Source organism: Ochotona princeps, chromosome 1, assembly GCF_030435755.1.
Source record: "Ochotona princeps isolate mOchPri1 chromosome 1, mOchPri1.hap1, whole genome shotgun sequence".
Taxonomy (NCBI): domain Eukaryota; kingdom Metazoa; phylum Chordata; class Mammalia; order Lagomorpha; family Ochotonidae; genus Ochotona; species Ochotona princeps.
Genome location: NC_080832.1, coordinates 163885440 through 163903220, shown reverse-complemented (window position 1 = coordinate 163903220; position 17781 = coordinate 163885440). Strand labels below are relative to the sequence as shown.

Genomic DNA, 17781 nt, shown 5'->3' with positions numbered 1-17781 from the left:
GTTTGGCCATTAATGGCCAATGACTGAATCAATCATGTACCCGTAATGAAACTTTTTTTAATGAGGGATTTATGTATGTACATATTTAAAAGGCACAGTTAGAGGGAAAAAGAAGGAAGGAGAGAAAAACAAAAACCAGAAATCATCAGAGCCCAACACGGTAGCCTAGTGGCTAAAGTTCTGGTCTTGCAGGTGCCAGGATCCCAGTGGCCCCGCTTCCCATCCAGCTCCCTGTTTGTGGCCTGGGAAAGCAGTTGAGGACAGACCCTGCACCCATGTGGAAGACCTGGAAGAGGCTCTGGGCTCTTGGCTTCGGATTGGTGCAACTCAGACTGTTGAGGCCACTTGGGGAGTGAGTCAGCGGATGGATCTTCCTCTCTGTCTCTCCTTCTCTCTGTATATCTGACTTTCCAATTAAAAACAAAACAAAACACCAGAAATCATCTGTCTGTCACCAGGACTGGGCCAGGCCAAAGCCAGCAGCCAGGTCTCCACCGGGTCTCCTGTGTGGGTGGCAGGGACACACGGATTTAAGCTCTCTGTGCTATTCCAGGTAGATTAGCACTTTTTGCATTGAAACCATTCTAATCTAAGTGTATTGCAAAAAGTTCATGGACAAATGTAATGAAAAGAAATGTTTGTTGCAATTTTTTTTCAACTCATAGTTTTTACAATGCACATTTTTCATGAATTTTTTTTACATGTGTAAAATGTTTTCCTTAATTCTCTGAGTCTTGCTCAGGAATCAGCATGAGAACGGGTGAACCTGCAGTTCGCTGGGCAGAAGAGTGGCTACCCGACAGTGTTCGCAGTGTCAAGACGGGGCGCTCACACGGAAGTGCTCCCTTGAACCGGGGAAATGTGACGATAACACTGGGTATACAGTGTCAGAACCGAATTGAACTTTAAGACGCCCAGTTGGGGACACATGGGGTCAGAAATGGCATCCGTGAAACAACATCATGGATAAACCCGATAGGTTCTCCTTCACTTGCTGAGTGCTCTATACTAGCACAGATGAAGCAAAGTTGAACACTATGTGAAGTGTTCTAGACGTACAAGAAGCTGTCTCCTCAACAGGAAGAAGAAATATTTGAAGCAACAATACATAGAAGCAGGTGAAGGGAGGTAAGGCTTCCATATTCTACTCACTAATAAAACGGCATTACTAGCTATTACATATTATGCATAGAAATATAACACTAAAGTATCCATTTAAAAAAAACCCACAAGGTCAAATATTCCAGGGATTAAGATGTCCCTTTGGGGCTTGGCATGATAGCGTAGCAGTTAAAGTCCTTGCCTTGAATGTGCTGGGATCCCATATGGGCACTGGTTCTAAATCTGGATGCCCTGCTGCCCATCCAGGTCCCTGCTTGTGGCCTGGGAAAGCAGTAGAGGACGGCCCAATGCCTTGGGACCCTGCACCTGCATGGGAGACTTGGGGGAAGCTCCTGGCTCCTGACTGGCTCAGCTCCAGCTGTTGCGCTCACTTGGGGAGTGATCCATCGGATGGAAGATCTTCCTCTCTGTCTCTCCTCCTCTGTGTATATCTGCCTTTCCAACAAAAATAAATAAATCTTAAAAAAAAAAAAGATGTCCCTTAGGAATGCCCAAGTTGAAGTCTCGTCTCCGCTCCTAATTTCAGCTTCATCGATCATTTGCACTTTGGAAGGCAGTGGGTTATGGCTCAAGTGACTGAGTCCCTGCAGTCCACTTGGGAGGCGTGCAGTGAGTTCCAGGATCCTGGCTTCAGGCCAGCCCAGCCTTGGCTGGCTGTTGCAGGCATTCAGGGAGTAAACAGGAGACAAGATTCTTTTCTCTTTCCCTCCACCTTTCAAACAAACAAAGTATAAGTAAACTAATAATATATTATATTATTATGTATATATTATACGAATATTACTTATATTTATCTTATATACTTATATTAGTTCACATATTTTATATATTCATATTACTACTTATCTATTACTAATGCACACGTCAGATGAGATATGGAGAGGTTTCTGAACCTGGGACATTCAAGGCCTACAGCCCCTTACCAGCCGGAAGTAGCTACAAAAAATGGGATGAAACTACATCTTAGAAGAGGGGCCAGAAAGCTCAGGCAGGAATGAATGGGACAGGCAGACAGCCAGCTTGGATCAGCACTGGAGATGACACCCTCCCCACCCAATGTAATGCCAATCCAACGAGCCTTCCCGAGTTGTACTGCCCTCCCCTGGGACGGAGGGTGCTATCCCGTGCCCATCCCCCTCCCAGGCTGGTGAGAAGCCAGGCATCCGGGAGCGGTACTCTCTGCCCATGGACACAGGGCGAAAGCAGAAACAGCTCTCTCCCACCTTCCCCGCAGGCCCACTAGATTCCCTAAGGGTGTTTCTGTGATTTCCTCACCTTTTGAATACATTTTACCAAAAAAAAAAAAAAAAGGGGGGGGGCTGCAAAAAAAATGGTATAGACTGCTCTGGACAATGGCTTGGCAGTTTCTAAAAAAATCCATATGACCTAGCAGTTATACTCCTGGGTATTTATTCCAGAGGGCTGAAGACACAATCACACAAACACAGGAAGAAGTACATTTACAACAGTTTTAATTTCAAAAGCTAGAAACATGTCCTCCACGGGTACATGGTTAAAGAGGAGTGTATCCACACCAGGGAATACTGCTCAGCGATAAAAGATGCGAACTCCTGACGCCTGTGACAACAGGGAAAGATCTCTGGAGGACTATGCTGAGTGAAAAACAGCCAACCAAGAAGGTTCTAGAAAGGTATGAACCCATTTAGGGTTATTCAAAACATTATTTATTTGAAAGGGAGAGGGGAACAGAAGCAGAGTCAGGAAGAAAGTGATCTCTGTGTTAGTGGATATCATTTGCATGAGAATGACTGGATACCAATTGTGTGAGAGCAACTGGTTGGCTATCATTTGACTGAGTGTATGTAGAAACAGAGAGGTGCTGGAAAGGGGAACTAGCCAGGGAAAGACTCCCTCTAGCTGTTGAAATGTTGATGTCTCTGAATATTTTTTCACACTCGTTACATTCCTGAAGTTTTTCACCAGTATGCACTGGCTGATGTTGAATGAGCGCTGGACTTTGAAGGCTCTCCCACATACTTTACAAGGTTTCTCTCCAGTATGGATTCTCTCAGGAATAGTAAGTGTTGAGTGGGAATTTAAGGCTTTCCCACATTCATTACAATTACACAGTTTCTCTCCGGAATGAATTATCTGGTATCTGTTGAGTCAACATTCATGCTAACTCATCCCTTAGCAATCATCAAAGAATTCATTCTGGAGACAAACCCTATGAATTTACTGCAGGTAGAAAACTTCAGCCAGGTCATCCCTTACTAACCATTATAAATTACTCATACTGAAGGCGACCTTTTGAAAATTGATCTACACGTGTGAAAGCCTTAGGCCAAAGTTCATCAGAAAACACCTGTAACTGATGTATCAAGTGTATGAAAACTATTTTAGCCTGCATCAGAATCTAAATTCCAAGTGTAAGACTTGGTTATATAATAAATATGGGGAAAATTAAAAAAGAAAAGAAATGTTAATGCTTCAAACCCTCCTCCTTTGTGCCTGTGTGACCTTCAGTCCTTAAATGCCTGATGCTGTTATCAACTTTGGCTACTGAAAATCTGTAGTAGTCCGCATGTATTATTCTTGGCTCTGTGCACCAAGTCCATTGCTGCCGGACAGCAAGCATTACTTCATTGTCCAAATGACCTCAAAAGGACCAGGCCAAACCCAGGAGCTAGAAGGTTCCTCCTGGTCTCCCTGGTCACCCAGGAGCCCAAGCACTTGGGTCATCCTCTGCTGTTTTCCCAGGAACATTAGCAGGTTGCTGGACTGGAAGTGGAGCAGCTGGGACTCAAACTGGCATCTCATTGGGATGGCACAGGCATCAGCTAACCCACTGTGCCACAGTGTCTGCCTCTAGGTTACATTCTTGAAATGGAAATGGAGAATAAATCAGTGTTCTCCGGAGGCAAGGATGTGGGAGTAGGAAGGAAATCTACGTGACTACAAAGAGCAAAACCAGGGTGCCAATATTCTGCACGGCTGCAATGCTGAACTGAGGTTTTCTAAGACATCCCCTCGAGGGGATTTTTATTGGAAAGACAGATTTCAGAGAGAAGGAGAGAGAAAGATCTTCCATGCACTGGTTCACTCCCCCAGTGGCCACAATGACCAGAGCTGAGCTTATCTGAAGCCAGAAACCAGGAGCTTCTCACAGGTCTCCCACATGGGAGCAGACAAGACATGAACTGATACCAATATGGGATCCCAGTGCATTCAAAGTCAATATTTAACCACTGAACCATCACACCAAACTGTCTGTGTTACTTCTTATAACTGCATATAAATTTAGAGTTATTGGGCCTGGCATGGTAGCCTAGTGATTAAAGTCCTGGCCTTGCACGCACCAGGATCCCAAATGGGCACTGGTTCTAATCCTGGCAACCCTGCTTCCCATTCAACTCCCTGCTTGTGGCCTGGGAAAGCAGTTGAGGATGGGCCAAAGCCTTGAGACCCTGCACCCACATGGGAGACCCGGAAAAGACTCCTGGCTCCTGGCTTCGTATCAGATCATGTCCAGCCGTTGCGGCCGCTTGGGGAGTGATCATCAGAGGGAAGGTCTTCCTCTCTGTCTCTCCTCTTCTCTGTATATCTAACTTTCTAACAAAAATAAATCTTTTTTTAAAATTAAATTTAGAGTTATCTCAAAATAAAAACTCTTTCATCATTTGATTAGCAGACATAGAGAGAAATCATTGACCGGTGGGTTCACTCTCTGGTGCCTACAAAGGCCAGGGCTGGGCAGGGAGGAAGCTTGCATCCTGGCACTCCATCCAGGTCCACACATGACTGACAGGGACCCCAGGGCACGCGCCCGCACCGTCTGCTGCCTCCAAGGCTGTGCGTGAGCAGGACTAGGCACTCTGCTGCCACGCTACGTACTTGACCCAACGCAGTATCTTACTGCTCCAAGTGTCTACTCTGAACTTTAATTTCAGAAAGTTAAAAAAGGATGAGATGAGAAGACATTGAGCCAGGCAAACACTAATGCTGCTAAGCACCCCAGGACACCGCTCCCTCAGGGCGCCCTGGAGTCCTTGGATGGAAACAGCACAGGGCTTCAGAAACATGGTGGCAAAATGCGCTGCTGGCTGCCTTGCGCCCTCCTACCACAGGTGTTTTCCTCATTTGGGTTACATCTTTCCTTTGCCCCACTTGGCAAGATCTTAGGCAACTCTGGTGAGGGGGAAAGGGTGGAGGTGCCAGGGTATGGCAAGCACCCAAATCCATTTCCGTCCACTTGAGGCTGAACTAATGACAAAACCATTCACCTAAATACACTAGCTACGCAAGGAGGGCGTCGAGGGGAGTGGAAGCTAGGAAACGAGAGTCAGCCAAAGCAACCCAAGACATACAACTGGGAAGACACAATGTGGCGCACACACGATGGGATGGTGCTCAGCCATGAGAAAGTGAACACTGACACAAGGTTCGATGCAGATGAACCCAGGGGAACCAAGCTAAGGGAAAGAAGCCAGACGCCAGACAAACTCCCTACAACAGAGGTGCCTGGAGGAACAGCTGCTTCCGAGGAACGGAGTTCCACGTTCGGAAAGTGAGAAAGCGGTGGAGTTGGCTAGTAGTGCTGGTTGCACGACAGTGTAAAATGCACTTCATATTTTTGAATTGCACAAGCAGTCTTCAAAGGCTGGTGGAAAAATACTTCAAAATGCATAGATTTTAAAAATGTGGGGGCACTGTGGCAGGTTAAACGGCTCTTTGTGATGCCAGCATCCCGGAGTCCTGGCTGCTCCAACCCAACTTCCCATTAACGCATCTGGGGAAGCAGCAGAGGATAATGCAGGTACTTGGGCCCCTGTATCCATGTGAGACATTCATGTGGTATTCTAGGGTCCCAGATCTGGCTTGGCTCAGCCCTGGCCACTGTGCCCATAAGGGGAGTGAACCAGCAGATGGAAGATCCTCCTCACGCTTTCTCTGTCTCTCCCTCTCTCTGTAACTCTGCCTTTTCAAAAAAAATAAGTAAATATTGGGCCCAGCGTGATAGCACAGTGCTTCAAGTCCTCGCCATCAACGTGCCAGGATCCCATATGGGCGCCGGTTCTAATCCCAGTGGCTCCGCTTCCCATCCAGCTCCCTGCTTGTGGCCTGGGAAAGCAGTCGAGGACGGCTCAAAGCTTTGGGACCCTGCACCCACGAGGGAGACCTGGAAGAGGCTCCTGGCTTTGGATTGGCTCAGCTCCAGCCGTTGCAGCCACTTGGGGAGTGAATCATCAGAAGGAAGATCTTCCTCTCTGTCTCTCCTCTCTGTACATCTGCCTTTCCAATAAAAATAAATAAAATTTTAAAAAAAGTAAATCTTTCAAAAGGTTTTCTTTTTTTTCCCCAACAAAACAAGTTTCTCTTTTTAAAAAGACATTATTTAATTTGAGAGACAGAGAAAGAAGTGAGAAATCCCACCTGCTGGTCCACTCCTCTGAGGCCTACAATAGCCAGGCTGGACCAGGAATTCAATCCAGGTCCCCCATGTGGGTGGCAGGAGTCCAGTCACTCAAGCCGTCGCCTGCTGCTTCCCAGGGTCGGCACCAGCAGGAAGCTGGAGCCGGGAGTCAGAGCCAGAGCCAGGCAATGATCTCAGAAGTGAGTTGTGGGTGTCTTGACCACTAGGCTAATGTGCACCCCCAAACTTAAATCAGAATTCCATTTCTCACAAAATTTTTTGAAGTATTCTGGTGTAGTTAAAACAGTTAAGACAGTAAATGTTGTGCTACGTACATGTTAACACATGAAGAAACAGCTAATTACAAAAAGTGAGAGAGAAATAAGGCCTTAAAGGCCTTCATGTTTTGAGAGAAACAGCAGTTTTTCATTGACGTCAACATTTGAGATTGAGAAAAGCAGTTGGAAATGAGAAGTAGACCTTGGTTTTCGAAACACTCACATGTCAGCTCTTACTGGGAAAGTCACCACACGGGGAGGCACGCGGGCGACGGGCGCTCACCTGGGAATGTGGGGCGTGCCCTCGGGTCCTCATTCCAGCAGAGCTGCATGAGGCCGATGATCTCCCTCGGGCAGTGCTCGATGATGCAGTCCACGTCCGGCCTGTTGCCGGATTTGATGCACAGTATCAGCTGCTGCTCACAGATGGCATCTGTAAGACACAGGTGAGCTTGGCAATGGCATCTGTAAGACACAGGTGAGCTCAGCAATGGCATCTGTAAGACACAGGTGAGCTTGGCAGCAGCTTCCAGGGACACAGGTGAGCTTGGCAGCAGCTTCCAGGCAGATCCTACTGTTCTCTGCTGCCAACTTGTCTCTGCCTGGGATTGCTTTTGCTGTGGGTGCCTTGCTGTGTAGGAATGGAACGTTTTGTGACCAAGAGCCAATAGGATCCACTGGCAAGATGTTCAGACAATATCTACATTTTCACAAATGGAGACAGTATTCAGAACAGAGCTGCCTGCTGGTAGGACAATAGGACTGCATGGTTAAAGCCAGTCCTCTGATTGCAAGTCAGAAGTAAAGACGGCACAGCTCTGGCCTACACAGAGCTGCGAGACGGTGACGATGACCGTCTTACAAGTAGACACAAGAGGTCCCAGCAACAGAACCAGGACTAAGATGAAAGGTCGGGGTGGCTTTCTGGAGTCCAGAGCAATAAGTAGGTGATGAATGCGGAAGGACGTAGGGAGGAAGATTCCAGATCAAGGAAATGGCATAGGAACAGATGGAAAGTTAGAAAATTGGGATGTGCCTCAGAAATTCTTAGATCAGAATGACGGGAAGAGTTAAGATAAAGAGAGAAGCCAAGATTGTAAAGGGGGCTGCAGTTCACACTGAGTAATTTGAACCTAATCCTGAAGGCTCTAGGGAACCCAGCGGGGTCTTAACTGGGGGGTAAGGTAGTCCCATCTATCACTTGAGAGCACTACTTTGGTTGTGAGCCATGTGAATGGTAGTTGCCCGGAAACTATAAGAAAGGAGGGTTTGAACTACACAAAGGCCCTGAGGTTACAGGGAAGCACCCACAAACAGGGCTTTAATTCACAGACTGGTGAGGCCTGTCTGGATGGGGAGGCAGAGGCAAGGCTGATCCTGGGAAGGCTGCGTGGCGGTGTGTTTCCATAAGGAAGATTCAAGCTGAGTGGACAGCAGGGAGAACACTCACAAAGCGACGAAGCTGCCTGGGGGAGGGCCGTCTCGGGGGTCCCTGGGAAGATGGAGAGGCTGTATGAGGCCAGGGTATTTTCAGGCACGGGCAGAAGAGACCACAGGAGTTGTGAGGAGCACAGGAGATGTCTAATAGCTGACACTAACAAACTCAAGGATGGCTGAGTACGTGCCACTCGTGCTGCACACACCATGACTTGCTTTCGACCGCCAATGTTGCCCACAGTGGGCCCTGACACAAGGATACTCTTCAGTACGGAAGGGAGTTGAGTGAAGGTGTGAGAGTACAATGTGTATACCATGTGAGGAAGATCGGCTGTCATCACGGTGTGAAAGCTAAACTCAGGAACAAACAACACCGCATGCAGCAAGAACCCTGGAATCCTACAGCACCAACCAAGCACACACACTTGCCCCAGGCTCCTAATACTCCTATGACCTCTGGCTCCTAGAGTAGGGTTAATCATCCAACCGAAAACCATTTATGGAGGTCTCAGGTACTGCGTACAGATGCTCAGAAAGTACCAGATGTGGCTCTACCCTCCAGGCATAAAACAGTCTAATGGCTCCTTATTGGCATTCAACAGAAACCTTTGCAGACTTCGTTTTGGATTCGCCTCAGAAACCCACTCCTGGACAGAGATCTTACTTTCGTAAGGCTCCTTATTGGCAAAAATCGCCCAAAGCACAATGGCAAAGCTGTACACGTCCGACTTCTCCGTGGGCTTGGCGTTGACGTCGTTCAGGTGCTCGGGCGCCATGTAGTACAGGGTGCCGCCGTTTTTCTTGGAGGCACTGTGGGCTTTCCTCTGCTCGTTGTGCTCCTCTGTAGTCAGTTTGCTCCAGGTCTTAAAGGAGGCCACTCCCAGGTCAGCAATCTGCAAGTGAGGACGCACCCAGGGGATTACTCTAAGAAGGCCACATGTGTGGCTAAGAACTTGCATTTTTTTTTAACATATTGGTTACTCAATACTATGTCAATTAATTCCGTAACATTATAAATTGTTTCTGATGTTATGCTGGGGCTTTTACTCGATTGGGATGATACTCTGCCGGCTCTACCTTCAGACCAGAGATGGTCTTCCCAACAAGCCGTTGAACTTATCTGGACAATAAGATGCTGGACTCTATGCCTGGTATATGCTTGCAATGAAAGAATCTCAACTGAACTTGAACTGTGGTAATGCAACAAGGTGGAGGAATCCACCATGGGGGGAGGGTTTGGGAGAGTGGGGGAAATCTCAGTACCTATAAAACTATGTCACATAATGCAATGTAATTAATAATAATAATAATAATAATAAAAGAAGGCCACATGCCAGTCAGGTTTCATGTCAAGGTTTTGGAGGTACAGTCAGTTAGTGGTTGTTCTGAGCAGGCTGGAAAACAGCCATTATCTCAACAGACTCAGACACAAACTTTGTGTCCCCAACGCCATGTGGGAAGCCTCCCTCAAGCAAAGTTCTTGCCAAGTCCAGCTGCTGTGTGCAAAGCTGGAGCTCCACAGGAGCGCTGGTGTGAGTCGTGGATGCTCCAGCTCCCTGCTGATGCAGCTGGGAAGGCAGCAGATGGCTCAAGTGCTTGGGTCCCTGCACCCACATGGGAGACGTCAATGAAATTCCTGGCTCCAGGCTGGGCCTAACCAAGTCTGGGCTGTTTTGGCTACCTGGGGGATAAATGGCAACAAATGGAATCTGTGTATGGATGTTCCTCTCTCTGTAACTCAGATCAAATAAATAAATCTTACAATAGAAAGGGGGCATGCTTGTGTGAAAGCCTGGCATGACTGCGCAGTGTGAAACTGAGGTTCTTACACAAGCAGAGGAAGGGGAGGGAAGAGGAAGATGTTTCTGACATGGTCAGCCTGAATTCCGCACTGACTCTGCATCTGCTTTGCAATGTTTCTGAGGCCAGCGACTGGAAAGAGGGAAAGGGCATTTTCTTCTTAGCAGATGGCGACCGGGCACCACACCTTCTACGTCCCCCACATGGCGTCCAGAGGCCCGTGGAGGTGAGCTTCCAAGGATGCCAAGGACACAGTGTGTGCTGCTGATTTTCAGCTGAACCTGAGCAGATGGGATGGGCAGGAGGAGAAGAAAGATGAAGAGGCAAAGAGAAAAATACCGAGGTCAGACACACAGCAGGGACACAGATGGCAGGGCAGCATGACAGTGCAGTACAGTGAGACCCAGAACACATGTGACTGTCTCAAAGTCACCTGTTGGTACTGCCTCAGTGGTGCAGCGGGTTAAGCTGCCACTGCCAGCACCCTATATGGGTGCCAGTTCAAGGCCTGGCTGATGTACTTATGATCCAGCTCCTGCTGATGCACCCTAGGAAAACATTGCAAGATGGCACAAGGACCTGGGCCCTTGCTGCCACTGGGGAAGCTAGATGGACTTTCAGAATCCCGGCTTCCACCTGGCCCAACCCATGGTGGCCATTTGGGGAGTGGGTCAGCAGCCAGAAAGTCTCTGTCTCTCTAATTCTGCCTTTCAAGTAAACAAATCAATCTTAAAAAATAAATCAATCTTTAAAAATAAGGTAACAGTCACATGTTTGGGGTGGGTTTTGGCATACCAATTAGGATGCCAAATGGGAAGCCAGCATCCCCTATTGGAATGTTTAGGCTGGAGTTTCAGCTCTGCTTTCCACTCCCATTCTTGCTAAGTGCACCCCGGGAGGCAACAAGTGACCCATCAAGGGTCAAGTTTCTGGGTCCCTGTCACCAACTTGGGGAATGCAGATTGTGTTTCTGCCTCCTGGGCTTTCAATTGGCCTAGATCCAGCTGTTGCGGCAATTTGGGAATAAAACAGAGAACGAAAAATCTCTGCCTTTCAAATAAATTAAAAAATTATTTTTAAAAACTAAAATTCACTGCTTTTTTTTAACCTGCAAATACAAGAAATAACTATTAAAGAGAGAGCTATTATTAAAGAAACAGAAACAAGAATGTGCCCAAGCTAGAGCAAAATGTTCGAAGCAGAAGTTTCTGGTGGGGAGGAAGACTTTTAGTTGTAGGCTCTGAGTTCCTGGAGCGTCAACTCGGATGCCAAGGTCAATCAGACATGATGCCCCCCTAGCTGTAACCTGCCCTGACGCCAAAACCTGGGTCCCACGCCCTTATTTTCTTTACTTACATGGAAAGTTTCTAAACGATGCTGATTTTTTTTTTTTTACTATAGTGGTTATTATACAAACCAAAAGTATAAACCAGCCAGATTTCAAACCCAAGGGTTTTGATGCCAAACTGGCCAGCTTGCTATTGATCTGACTCCTGGGCCAGACCTCAGTTCTGAACATTTTTCCATAGATTCAGGGATTCATATCTCCCCGCCCCTTATAGTTCTAAAACTTCCAGGGTCACCAAGGCAAGCCTTCCATGTTCCTATCTAAAAGTCTAACACAGGAGGAAAACCAAAGCTAGGGCAGAGGGTTCCTCCCCAGACTCAATTCTACTTCTCTCCAAAACACACTAGTCCCATTCCCACAGCTAACTCCCAACCCCATCGCACACAGGCCTTCTACCGCCACATGGAGACAGCTGGGTCTCCATTTACCTGCCATTTATAAGGACAGATTTATGGTAGTGAATTAGCACTAAAGTTCCAGGACTTTCTAGAAGCCTGTAGGTTACAGCCTACCTTAATGTGGAAGTCATTATCAACGAGGATATTTTCGGGCTTCAGGTCCTTGTGTATCACGCCTTCTCCATGCAGGTAGCACATTCCTTCAATGGTCTCTGCAATGATCCTTCCTTTTACAGAAAGCGGGATACTGATCTACAATAGGTGATATTACGTCTATGAGATGGAAAAGGAACCAGATAGGTCAAAGCAATTGTGACATTCCAGTGCGGTGCCATCTGAGGTGGGTATTGGGGTTAGCGGAGAAGATGCCCACATGGAGAATGGGAACAACCTGGGCTCCAATCCCAGCCCCAGCTCTCGACTCTAGCTTCTTGTCCTGAGAGGCAACAGGCTCATGGAAAACAGGAGTAAAATCTACATCTATTTTGTGCACAATGCAGACTTCGGTAGGTAGGTCTGTGCCACCGTGTGGGAGACCTGGATTGAGGTCCTGGCTACTGCCTTCCGCCCTGGCCCAGTGCTTGGGTATATATCAATCAATGGGAGTTCTACCTATCTGCCTCTGCCCCTCAAATTAACATATATATTAAGAAAGAAACCACTATTACAAGCGTCCACACGTCCTCCAGCCTAGATGCTTTTCCTGGGCATGCCAGGCTCAGTGTTCCCGCAGCACATGACAAGGGTACTCCAGGAAGTTCATGAAGTTTCAGGCATTTGGAACAAGAGTTGAAACGCTCCTCAGGAGGGCTGCCAACCCTGTGGGAATGCCTGGGTTCAAGTCTCAGCCCCATCTCTGATGGCAGCTTCCTGCTCCTGTCACCCTGCAGGGCGGCAGACGATGGCTCAGGCAGCTGGGCCCCTGCCACCCCCATGGAAGACCCAGCCTGCCCCAGTCTGCTGCTAGGGGCACTGGGAAAATGAATCAGTGGATGGCAGCTTGTCTGAGCTCTTCCTCATCCTCTGCTTTTCAAACAAATAAATAAATATAAAACAAAATACTTTCAATGGAGTTCATGAAAAATGGAATTAGAATCTACACCTTTTTGTGCATAAACAATTGGAAGCCATTCATTTTAAGTTTGCATCCCCAGTGAGCTTTTGGAAGAACTCTCAAATACATGAATTTCACAATTTTAAAAAATAAATTTATGTTATTTTTATTCAGAAAAGCATAGCTATAGAGAGAATGAGAGACAGAAAGAAAGATCTTTCATCTGCTGGTTGACTCTCCAAATGGCTACAAAGGCTGGAGCTGAGCTGATCTGAAGCCAGGAGCTAGGAGCCTCTTCCAGGTCTCCAACATGGGTGCATGGGCCCAAGGGCTTGAGCCATCTTCTGCTGCTTTCTCGGGCCACAAGCAGGGAGCTAGATGGGAAGTGGAGCAGCTGGGATGAAAATCGTGACAGCGGGCAGAAAACCAGCCTGCTATACTTCTGTGCCAGCCCTAGGATTTCACATTTTTTTAAAATAAAGATTTATTTTATTTTCATTACAAAGTCAGATATACAGAGAGGAGGAGAGACAGAGAGGAAGATCTTACGTCCAATGATTCACTCCCCAAGTGAGCGCAACGGCCAGAGCTGCGCTGATTTGAAGCCAGGAGCCAGGAACTTCTTCTAGGTCTCCCACACGGGTGGAGGGTCCCTAGGCCCTGGGCCATCCTCGACTACCTTCCCAGGCCACAAGCAGGGAGCTGGATGGGAAGCAGGGTGTCCGGGATTAGAACCGGCACCCATATGGGATCCTGGCACGATTAAGGTGAGGACTTTAGCCGCTAGGCCATGGAGCCGGGCCCGGATTTCCCATTTTTGTGTACCAAAATAAACTTGCCTTTGAAATCTGTTTCCCATGAACTTTCACAAGTGTCCTCATATATTTATCAAAATAGTGTCCCGGCAAAGATTAGTTACTCCTCACTGGGGTATGAAAGATTTCTCTGCACACCCCTCCTAAACATGCTCACCTAAACTGTTGACATATATCCTGTTAGACTTATAGAGTTAGACCACCCGAAAAACAGCCAGGTTCAGCGAAATCATGCTTCAATGCTATAAACTGCTAAATACTAAAATTAAAATAGGCATGAGACAGCTGAATAGCAATCTAAGCCATTTTAAGGTGTATAGAATACAGTTGAATGTAAACCAAAATTGAAATGTCTATGAAGAAGTCACAGGTTGTGGTTGAGAACCTGCATTTTCCTATTAACATACTGGTTAATCAAAACCATGTCAATTAATGCCATAATGTTGTAAATGGTTGGAAATATTATGTTGGGACTTTTAATTGATTGGAATGATACTCTGCTGGCTCTACCTTCAGATCAGAGATGGTCTCACCAAGAAACTATTGAACTTACCAGGACAATAAGATGCTGGACTTTATGCTTGGTAAATACCTCCAATGAAAGAATGTCAACTGAATTTGAACTATGGAAATGCAACAAGGTGGAGCAATCCACCATGGGGGGAGGGTTTTGGGAGGGGCGGGGGGAATCCCAGTGCATAAAAAAATGTATCACATAATGCAATGTAATTAGTTAAAAAAAAAAAAAAGGAAATGCAATAAAAATATATGTTTAAAAAAAAATTAAAAAAAAAAATAGTGTTCCGGGCCCGGCAGTGTGGCCTAGCGGCTAAAGTCCTCACCTTGAACGCCCCGGGATCCCATATGGGTACCGGTTCCAATCCCAGCTGCTCCACTTCCCATCCAGCTCCCTGCTTGTGGCCTGGGAAGGCAGTTGAGGACGGCCCAATGCATTGGGACCCTGCACCTGCGTGGGAGACCTGGAAGAGGTTCCTGGTTCCCGGCATCGGATCGGCGCGCACCGGCTCTTGCGGCTCACTTGGGGAGTGAATCATCGGATGGAAGATCTTCCTCTCTGTCTCTCCTCCTTCTCTGTATATCTGACTGTAATAAAAATAAATCTTTAAAAAAAATAGTGTCCCCCTTCCTTTTCAGGCATTTCTTTATATGACCCCTTACTTGCCTGTCTCATCCTGGCTTAAGCTTCCCAAGTAACTAGACAAGCCTTGATCTGAAAGACGCATCAATTAACTTGTTAAGAATGCTGGAACAATTATTTGGATAATATAATCCATTTTTATTTTCTCTTTTAAAATCTTATGCATGGTTGTTGCTGCTAAGATTCTATAAAAGTTTCTTGACTAACATTAAAGCGTAATCTTCAACCTCCCCTACAGCCATGTACATAATCAGTATGCGCCACGCTCTTTTCTGGCTTCACTGCCCAGGACACCCTTGACCGCCATGTATCACACATGCTTTTACCCATATCAGATCATGTGCTTTAGAAAGATAGAGCCTACCTGTGAACTGGGCACACAGAGTGGCTGCTAACAGGCCTGGTAACACGCAGAGCATCCTCCAAGTGAGTGACACACAGGACCGAGGGGAGGGGGAGCCCACTCCCTGGGCTGGGCTAGGCAAGGAAACTTTGAACAGGAATAGGCGTGGTGCAGGGGACTAAGCTGTAACCTGGCCACAGACAAGCTGGCTTCTAGTTCAAGTCCCAGCAACTCCACTTCCATTCCGGCTCCTATTAATGAGCTTGGAAAGGATTCAGAAGATGAACCAAGTGCCCAAGTCCCTGTCATCCACTTGGGGACCTGAATGGAGCTCTTGGCTTCAGCCTGGACCAGCCTTGGCCATTTGGCCACTGTGACCATTTGGGAAGTGGATAAGTATGATGCGTAATTCATATTCTGTCTCTCTCATTCTCATTCCCTCTATTATTCTACCTTTAAAATTAATTAAATAGATCTGGATTTCGACACTAGGATGCTGGGCTCTCCACCATTGTCTGTACCTACAATGTCATGATACACCTCAGGAGCAGATGGACTTGCGACTGTTGCTGAAGGACTATACTATTACAATATGGGGGTAAGCAATGGAGGGGGAAGAGGGAAGGGAGAGGGTGGAACAATCCCTGAGACTATGTGACTATATCACGAAAAATAAAAATTAAAAATAATAAATCTTTTATTAGAATCCAAACTTAAGATCATCTCACAAGGGGTTATTTGATACCAGCGAGCTCCAAGCCAATACTCCAGGCGTTTCCCTGGCCAGGGCCCACACCCAGCCCCGGGCATGGAGGGCAGGTGCCCAGCACCCTGTACCTTGGCTTTGAGCACCTGCATCAGGTTGCCCTTCTCCATGTACTCCATCACCAGGGAGTAGTTTCCGTCTTCTATGATGACACCCAGCAGCTCCACCACCCGGCTGTGCTTCAGCCTGTACATCATCTTCCCTTCCTCGAGCAGAGACTCGTTGTAGCTGTGGGCAGGAGAGGTGCGTCGCTCACGGGCACAGACCCAGGCCACCTCCCCCAGCCCCACCGGGGCCCAAGAATCTTGGCATGTACCTCCAAAGCGTCCCATTGCCCTGCACTTCTGTTCTCTCCTGGGCACACACCACGAAGGTTAGCAGGCACCCTTATCTTCTACTTTAACAGTGATTGGCAGTGGGTGCTTAAGAAATGTGAATGAACTGAAGTCCGTGACCGGTGGCAGTGTTGTTTGAAAAACAGAATGTGCAGAACATAGCCATTCCAACAAGGAGAGAGAGAAGCCACTCCCTCATGACTTGAAAGAGAAAGGATAGTGAAAGCTCTTGTGAATGAACCCTCTTTTTTTCATCCTGAGCACTGGCTCTTACTAAAAAGTGAAGTATGGACATAAGTTAGTCTTCAGGAATTCTTCCTACTTGCTTCTTACTGTCTCGGCCCTTATTTACCAGCTCTCAGCTTCTAAGCGAGCAGCCAGGGGGTCTCCCTCAGGGACAGCAGTGGAAGAGCCCCCACTGCCCTAGCAAAGGGCTCCTGAGCAGGCTCCCACTGGGGTTTGCCATGATCCACAAGCATGCTTTTCGCTCGAGCCCAGGATGCGCAGCAGTGGCCCAGCAGGCAGTGCAGCCCAGCCCGCCTCTGTCCCAACTCACTCAGTGCGCTTGGGTCCTGTGTACACCTTCTTCAAGATCACCAGTCCATGCAGTCTGTGGAAACACAGAGACACCTTCCCGAAGCCACCGCTGTCCAGGTCCTCCTTCTCCAGCAAGTCGCTGGACTTCATCTTAATGTCATCGAGAGACATGTCTGTTTGTGTTCCCAACGCTCAGAACGCTCCAAACACACCACTGTACCCCTGATCTCCGTGATGTGTCCTGTAAAGAAAGACATCTCAGAGTGAAAAAAAAAAGTGTGTGATTCAAAAGCTGGATATACTTCCACCGCCTGCCCGGTGGGCCTATGTTTGGGGGATTCAAACTCCAAGCTGAGCTGCTTTTCCCATTTCTATGATTCCAAGAGACTGAGATTGCTAGCTTTCATCTCTACCAACACGGGCATCAGAACACGCTTCAGGCTACAAAGAACCCATACACAAATGTGTTCACCTGCAGGGCTGTGTTTTGTGGAACAGAGGAGAACCCTGAGGCAGAAAAGAGGCAGGTATGGATAAGGGGAAGAGGCCTTAGCGCACTGCCAACCTGGCCATGCAGACATCGGGGCTTAGAGCCCACCAGGGACAGGAGCAGTGGTCAAGGTTTGCAGGAAGGTCAGAACAGACTGCCACTGGACCAGCAGCCTTCAGTGACAGGACACACTGCAGTGGCCACTACAAAAGAACACATTTGTCATGGCCAACACACATGGACCTTTTTTTAACGGGGCCATTGCCATGGTGTTTCAGCCTAAGCCTCTGCTTGTGGCGCTGGCTTCCCACACAGACCCCAGTTCTAGTTCCAGCTGCTCCACTTCTGATGCAGCTCCCTGCTTGTGGCCTGGAAAAGTAGTGGAGGACAGCCCAAAGCCTTTGGCCCCTGCACCCATGTGGGAGACCTGGAAAAAGCTGCTGGCTCCTGGTTTTAGATTGGCTCAGCTCCCACCATTGTAGCCATGTGAGAGTGAACTAACAGATGGAAGATATCTTTATCTCT

The 17781-nt window shown here is 47.5% G+C and overlaps 1 protein-coding gene across 2 annotated transcripts in view; it reads right to left on the bottom strand.

The window, feature by feature from the left end:
- Positions 1-16994, bottom strand: part of RIPK1 (receptor interacting serine/threonine kinase 1) — a 30837-nt gene extending 13843 nt beyond the window's left edge. The window contains exons 1-5 of one of the 2 annotated variants that reach the window (XM_004596516.2): positions 16786-16994; positions 15966-16122; positions 11872-12009; positions 8876-9104; positions 7058-7207 (exon numbers count right to left, since the gene is read on the bottom strand). In XM_004596516.2, coding sequence (XP_004596573.2) covers positions 7058-7207; positions 8876-9104; positions 11872-12009; positions 15966-16122; positions 16786-16937 — 826 coding nt within the window. In that variant the 5' untranslated portion in view covers positions 16938-16994. Of the gene's footprint in view, positions 1-7057; positions 7208-8875; positions 9105-11871; positions 12031-15965; positions 16123-16785 lie in introns of those variants that run through there. The other variant, XM_058668344.1, reaches the window with a different exon arrangement.
- Between the last annotated feature and the right edge of the window lie 787 nt (positions 16995-17781).